General features: G+C 35.7%; 1 protein-coding gene across 1 annotated transcript; it reads left to right on the top strand.

Moving 5' to 3' along the window:
• LOC107615533 lies at nt 210–1246 on the top strand. Its single transcript, XM_016317588.2, has 2 exons — nt 210–701; nt 1177–1246. The coding sequence occupies exons 1-2, from the start codon at nt 289–291 to the stop codon at nt 1220–1222; spliced, it is 459 nt and encodes a 152-aa protein (XP_016173074.2). The 5' UTR covers nt 210–288; the 3' UTR covers nt 1223–1246.

Raw genomic sequence — 8044 nt, forward strand, 5'->3', positions numbered from 1 at the left:
AACAGAATCCGTCGATAATTCTGTCGGTAAAATTAATTTTTTTTTCGTGGAAAATAGTTACAAATGAAAAATCCATCTGTAATTAAATAGACAAAAATGCTGCGTTTTATTAAATTATTATAGACGGAAAATTCCGTCTGTAATTTAAAATTTTTCGTCAGAAAATTTTAATTTAAACCTAACTTCATCCCCACCCTATGGAGATTTCTTCTTTTTCTTCCTTCCTTCTCTTTTTCTCCCTCTTCTTTCACACCCTAAAACCCTAACTAACCACAATTTCTCTCAAAAATGGTGTTTCACCATCGCAGAAAACTCATGCCAGAAATCTGCGAGTCCCTCTGCCACGTGGAGCAGAATTGTTCTTCAAACTGTGATGATTGCCTCAAAATCTGCATCACCAACCACCAATACTACTATTATTCCCAACCACCACCACCGCCACCGCCACCGATTCCTCCTCTCCCCTTAGACGATACATCAGACCATGGAAAAAGCCACGTGCTCTTGCCCTACTTGGTCCTTGCTCTCTCCATTATCAGAGCTGCTTTCTTCGTTGTTATTTGCTGTGCAATCTTCGCGAGGATCTTCAGAAGGAGGAGAAGATCCTTATCACCACCGTTGAGTCTTCGAACACAGGATAATACGCGTGATGATTTCTTCGTTGATGAGGAGCACGGTCCTGTGGTGGACCACCCGATCTGGTACATCCGTATACCCTATCGAGCTCTGCTAGCTGCAATTCTTCTATTCCATATGTCTTACTAATGAATCACCTGCAATTTTTCTATTGGTGATAAATCCATTAGAAGAAAGACAAATTTTGTTACTGATGATAAAGCTAACCAAGGCAAGCTTATCTCTACTTAATTCCTCCTGCATATATACGATAGAATAATATTTGGTTTGGATAGTAACCAATTTTCAAATAAGTCCATATATTTAAAAAATTTGTAATCATGTGGTTTTTCTTGTTGTGTGTGGAGGAAAACATTCTTCTCTTCATTTAGGCTTTGGCTTTTAGAGTTTTAGAGTTTTATTGTATTTTCATTCTTCTCTTCATTACATGTTCCTTTTAACATTGATTTTTTTTCTTTCTTTCTTGTTTTATAGTTAACTTACTTGCCTATTTATGTTCTCATTTTATGTTTTACCTCACTATTGATATTTGTTGATTAGGTTCTTGAGTGTTTTGAACTTCAACCTGATAACAGTATGTTTCTAGAGTTAATTCCTATATTCCTCAAGGTTATTGTTCTAAGTTTTTCTTATTTCAATATCTGATATTGATTAGACAAGTTTTAATACTCTGGATATGAATATCATGAGACATCATTTGAGCAGACTTACCAATGTTACCCTGCTTCGTTTATTGAGAAGATTAACATTAACTTTATGCATCCCTTGCTAAGTTTTTCTTGGCAATGAAACATGAGATTTCATTTTATACTAATTTATAAATTCTATTTCTATATATATAAAGAAAAAAGTTCGTTTTAGATGCGTGGTGCATGGAATAACTCGATAAACCCCCAAGAAGCCACGTTAACTCCCACGTTAACCTAGTTATCGACAACGTTAGTGACACCAAACATTGTCACTAACGTTGCCAACACAAGCCACAAAGAGCCACGTTAACTCCCACGTTAACTTAGTTAACGTGGTAGTTAACGTGGGCAAAAGTCCCACCTGGCAGCCTGACCATGCCTTCTTCAAACACGCATAACTTGAGCCACAAAGCTCCAAATGAGGTGATTCCAGTGGCATTAAAAATTAGGATTCCAGAGCTTTCCAAGCATATATGGCACTACATGGTTGACACTAAATTTGAGGGATAAATCCTGCCCCGAAAGTGTAATGATGAACATGGTATCAGCCTGTATTTTGGCCAACTGACCTCTTCACCTTCCAAGAAGTATAGCTCGAGTTGTAGAGCTCCAAATGATGCGCTTCCAAAGGAATTGGAACGTAGACATCTAGGGCTTTCCAAAAATATATAATATTATGGGGTGGGCACTAAGTTTGAGCTTCAGAAACAGGAAAATCGCTAGCATTATTGGCAATCAACATTTCCAGTAACGTTGGCATATATGCCAGCGACCATGTCCACTTCAAAGAAGCATAACTTGAGCTACAGATGTCCAATTGAGATGATTCCAGTTGCGTTAGAAAGCTGATATTCTGAGCTTTCCAACGATATATAATACTCTATATTGGGCATGAAATTTGATCACAAACAAGAGGCATCTTTTAAGCCCTAAAAACACCAACTGGGCAGCAAGTGCAACGTTAGCCACAATAACTTTAGCACTAACGCCACACTTGTAGCGTTAGTGTGGCTAACTTTAGCACTAACTTTAGCACCTGGGCCTCAACCTAACTCACTTCTCTCTCAAGTCCACTTCAAAGCTCAAGCAAGCAAGCCCACAATTGTCAACCAATCAAGACCACAAGAAGCATCTAGAATAGGAATTTTCATTTTATTGTAATTTGCTTTTATTTTCATTTTGTAATTTAGGAGAGCCTATATAAAGGCCTTAGTTTTTACATTCAAAATACTCTGGAATTCTGGAGAATTGAAGGAAGGGGGAGAGAGTGAAGACCAATTTGAACTTCTGTGAATTGGCACACTCCAAGGGGAGTGGGTCTTCGGACCCCTCCCCTCAACCACTCTTCTTCCTTTTCTCTTCTTTTCTTCCTTAGGAGTAGTTTCATTTTAGTTGTAATTTTCATTTATGAATTTTGAAGTTTCAGTTTTAGTTTTAATCTTCATCTTTACTTTTCTGCACTTTCTTTCTTTTCGTAGAGCAATGATCAACTAACTCTTTACATTGGGTTAAAGAGCTCTATTGTGATTCAATGGATTAAGTGTAGTTCTTATTCTTCTTCTTCTTTCTTTCCTCTTGATTTTACTTGAAGGCTTTCGATCTTCATCCAATTGGGTAGTTATCTTGGAAAAGAAACTATTCATACTTGGATCTCTTCTAAACCTTGGAAGAGGAATGAAGAGATCAAGCTAGAAATGCTTTCTCATGCTGGACCAAATTGGGGGTGGATGGATATGTGACTATAATCCTTCCAACACTTGATTTGAGAAATGCATGTGGTATAATCAGTGACCATACATCATCTCTTCTCATGAGCAATTGACCAAGGAATTGGCTATTGATCAAGGTTTGAGAGATTGAATTACAAGAAATTGTGATTCAATTACTTAAGATTGCCAAGGAGATCAATGAGTGCATTAATTGAGGAAGAGATGAGAATGAACATGATCTGGAGGATTGCAATATCTCTTGATCCCAATGTTCATTTTATTTTTAGTTCTTACATTTACTTTTCTTGTCATTTTACTTTTCTGCACTTTATTGCTTTCTTTACTTTTCTGTCAATTTACATTCCTTGTTACTTATCACTCCATTATGATTCGTCTAACTAGGATAATCAATTAACCATTGATTGCTTAATCCGTTAATCTCTGTGGGATTCGACCTCACTCTATAGTGAGTTATTACTTGACGACAATTCGGTATACTTGCCGAAGGGAGATTTGTTGCGAGACAAGTTTTCCCCGCATCAAACTGCTGTTATTTTAGAGCTTATCCAACTTCATATTGCTATTTTAACAATTTCTTTAAGTATAGTTACTATTAACAACTTGATTAGATTAGGTTTAGTTAGATTTGTTTTTTCTGATTTTAGTAATTAGTTTGATTTAAATTTGTTGTTGAAACTTTTTTCCTCATGGTTTTTCAATTTTTGGTGTTTCCTTTCACTGCACTATCTTTGTTTCCCACATTATTTGTTGTTACTTTTTTCCCACTTAGCCATCCTCCCTGTCCTCAATTGGTATAATTCCAATTTCATTATATTATTACTATAGTTGCAGGAGGCATAGAAAGATGGGAAGGGCTCCTGATGTGACAAGGTGGGACTTAAGAAAGGCTGCTGGACAAAAGAGGAGGATCAAATCTTGACCAACTACATTCAAGCCAATAAAAAAGGTTCTTGGAGGGCTTTGCCTAAGAATGCTGGTATGCATGCTTCCATCTCTATTATTCTTTTTATTTGGCATAGATTGTTCTAGAGGTACCTTTATGAGTGAAGTTATGTTTTGATTCAGGTGAACATTGTTGCAAAAAGTTATTAGGGTGATGCAAGAGAGAAACTTCTAGACTATTGAAGATCTGAAATTGGACTCAATTGTACTGGGAAGCAGGGGACTTAGCACAATCCAAAGGTGTGTATTTTATTTATATATTTATTTATTTTTGGGTACAATTTCCTGTTTCATTGTTCTTTGGAGTATAGTTTAGAAAAAAAATTAGGATCACATAAGTTAATTGGCTTTTGTGTGTACTGAAAAGGCAAAAGATACAATTAATATATAATGGAAAAGTTTTTTGGTAGATAATATAATGGAAGAGTGTAAAAACAATTATTTGTTCTTGTTGAAGATTTTTTCTTATGTGATGTGATGAGAGAATAAAGATTAATGGACCTCCAAATACCATGTAGTAGTGCTTTGTGTTTGTTGAAGAGAAGGTTATATATATATAGATATTAGATTAGATAGGAACAATGAAAAGGTACATGCTTTTACAATAAAAATAAGTTATTGCTACTTGGAAAAAGTATGTCAGGAATTGCGTATTAAATAATAGGCATTTGGGAATGTATTATACCAGGGGAAATATAAATAAATAAATAAAGAAAAAAGAGGCTAGCTAGCTAGTATAATACTAGTATGCTTTTCATATAAATGCTGAAGTTAGATTCAACTTTTCACTTCAAAGTTGAAAAAAAATAAACTAATGGAGTTGATGACTCAAGTCCCTGATTTTTACTTAGTATATAAAAATTAAGGGATCCAGATTAGTAGATAGAGAAATAAACAAAGCAAGTTGCTTCTACAAATTTGTCTCATCACAAATTTAGTTTTTTATTAGGAGCAGTTGTTGTTGTTGTTGCATTATATTGCTCTCACGGTGACACAGAAATTGTTGAGTTCTGATCAGTGCATATAGGTAGCTAATTTCTAATCTGCATCGTGATGTCATACAAATCATATAAATCATTGAGAAACTATGTTGATCTTTTTCTCCACATCTATTGCAGTGCTCAAATATATTCTTGACAAAGGATCAAGATATACGGTAATTGATTCTTTTGACTTCATATGTCATTTGGAACAGTCAATCACTATGTGCAGGACTTATTTTTACCCCCATCAAGCAATCAATCCAGAATTTCTTTCCAGTCAAAACTTGTTTAGAAATGGGATACATTACACTCAATCTCATGATTATATACTAAAAATAAAAGCTCAATCATTCATTACTCTTTTCTTTGTCATTCTTCTTGTAAACTTTTGCATACTAGCTTTACAGGAGTTTGCTAAGAGGAAGGACAATGGGAAGATGGCTGAAGGATCAAAAGGAGAGGAAAAAATAGGAAATTAGGACTCATAATGCTCAGTTGCATGCTGTAGTATCCGTGGCAGGCATAGTTGCTGCCGTTGCGACCATTGTAGCTTCAATAGAGTGTACATTGTAGAATCAATAGTGTACACAGCTGCCATAAGAAAGTGTACATAGCTGCCATAAAGTTCTACACTTACCATATGACACAACTAGAAAATAGATTAATACAGACAGATTTACAGACAGATTTGGTCTTTATTACAGATGGATTTTTAGTTACTGACGAAATTACCGACGGATTTTGTCCGTCTGTAAAAGCCTCGTCAGAAATTATTTACCGACGGATTTTTTTCTGTCGGAAAATTACCGACGGATTTTTACCAGTTACCGACGGATTTTCACTCTGTAAATTCTCCATCCATTTCTCAAAGACGACGGATTTTCCGTCGCTAATTACAGACGGATTTTTCGACAGATTTTTCGTCTGTAATTACAGACGGATTTTTCGACGGATTTTTCCGTCTGTAATTTACAAACAGATTTTTCGACGAATTTCCCGTCTATAATTACAGATGGATTTTCTGACAGATTTTTCGTCTGTAATTGGAGACAGATTTTCCCTCGGTAATTAAAAGGGAAAGCATTTCAAACTCTGAATACAGACGAATTTTCTATCTGTAAATCTGTTGGTAAGATAAAACATCATTTTTATAGATTTTTTCATTGCAAAATAAATCTGATTTCATACAAAATAAATGTAAATTTAAACAAGTTCATCATTATCAAACTAAAAGAAAAGTACTATAAACAACCATACATTAACAAAATATAAACAAAATGTATTTATACATCAACTATAATAATAAGTAACAACCATACATCAACAAAGTATATTGATAAATCAACTATAATTCAAAACCTAAACTTAGTGTATTATTCAACCATACTAAATTTATCATGTATTCAAAACATAAACTTTAGTGTATTCTTCTGATAAAAGAGAGCTATTGAGAATCGACTCCTGAGCTGCCTTTGCAGCAGCTAACTCCATCTCTAAGTTTGAAATAGTTTTGTCCAATGTTCTACATTCAACACAATGGTATAGAACTATGATAACCCCAATATTATTAACCAAATACCTGAAAAATGTTAAGACAGGCTCCTTGATGAGCGGATAATTTATATGCTTTTTGGCATTGGTTTTACATAGTTTTTAGTATGATTTAGTTAGTGTTTAATATATTTTTATTAGTTTTTAAATAAAAATCACATTTCTGGACTTTACTATGAGTTTGTGTGTTTTTCTATGATTTCAGGTATTTTCTGGCTGAAATTGAGGGACTTGAGCGAAAATCTGATTCAGAGGCTGAAGAAGGACTGCAGATGCTGTTGGATTCTGACCTCCCTGCACTCAAAGTGGATTTTCTGAAGCTACAGGAGTCCCAATGGCGTGCTCTCAATTGCGTTGGAAAGTAGACATCCAGGGCTTTCCAGCAATATATAATAGTCCATACTTTGCTCGAGTTTAGATGACGCAAACTGGCGTTCAACGCCAGCTTTCTGCCCTATTCTGGAGTTAAACGCCAGAAACAGGTTGCAAAGCAGAGTTAAACGCCAGAAACAGGTTACAAACTGGCGTTTAACTCCAAGGAAGACCTCTACAGAAGACAGCTTCAATGCTCAGCCCAAGCACACACCAAGTAGGCCCGGAAGTGGATTTCTACATCATTTACTTATCCCTATAAACCCTATTAACTAGTTTAGTATATATAGAACTTTTTACTATCATCTTTTGATCATCTCTGGAACACATTATGTAACTTTTACATTCTGAGACCTCCATGGGAGGCTGGCCATTCGGCCATGTCTACCCTATCTTCACTTATGTATTTTCAACGGTAGATTTCTACACACCATAGATTAAGGTGTGGAGCTCTGCTGTTCCTCATGAATTAATGCAAAGTACTATTGTTTTTCTATTCAATTCAAGCCTATTTCTTCTCCAAGATATTCATTAGCACACAAGAACATGATGAATGTGATGATTATGTGACGCTCATCACCATTCTCACTTATGAACGCGTTCCTGACAAACACTTCCGTTCTACATGAAAGCAAGCTTGAATGCATATCTCTTAGCCTCCTAATTTACGATCAGAGTCTTCGTGGTATAGGCTAGAATTATTGGCGGCCATTCTTGAGATCCGGAAAGTCTAAACCTTGTCTGTGGTATTCCGAGTAGGATCTGGGAAGGGATGGCTGTGACGAGCTTCAAACTCGCGAGTGCTGGGCGTAGTGACAAACGCAAAAGGATTACTGAATCCTATTCCAGCATGATCGAGAACCGACAGATGATTAGCCGTGCGGTGACAGCGCATTTTGGACCATTTTCACTGAGAGGACGGGAAGTAGCCATTGACAACGGTGATGCCCAACATACAGCTTGCCATAGAAAGGAGTATGAAGGATTGGATGAAAGCAGTAGGAAAGCAGAGGTTCAGAAGGAATAAAAACATCTCCATACGCTTATCTGAAATTCTCACCAATGAATTACATAAGTATTTCTATCCTATTTTATATTTTAATTACATTTTAATTATTAAAACTCTATAACCATTTGAATC

The sequence above is a fragment of the Arachis ipaensis genome, chromosome B09 (assembly GCF_000816755.2).
Source record: "Arachis ipaensis cultivar K30076 chromosome B09, Araip1.1, whole genome shotgun sequence".
NCBI lineage: Eukaryota > Viridiplantae > Streptophyta > Magnoliopsida > Fabales > Fabaceae > Arachis > Arachis ipaensis.

Coding starts and splice junctions, on each gene's coding strand:
- LOC107615533 (XM_016317588.2), top strand. CDS start 289: ATGGTGTTTCACCATCGCAGAAAACTCATGCCAGAAATCTGCGAGTCC. Junction 702..1,176: donor GTGGTGGACCACCCGATCTG/GTACATCCGTAT, acceptor TTTGTTGATTAG/GTTCTTGAGTGTTTTGAACT.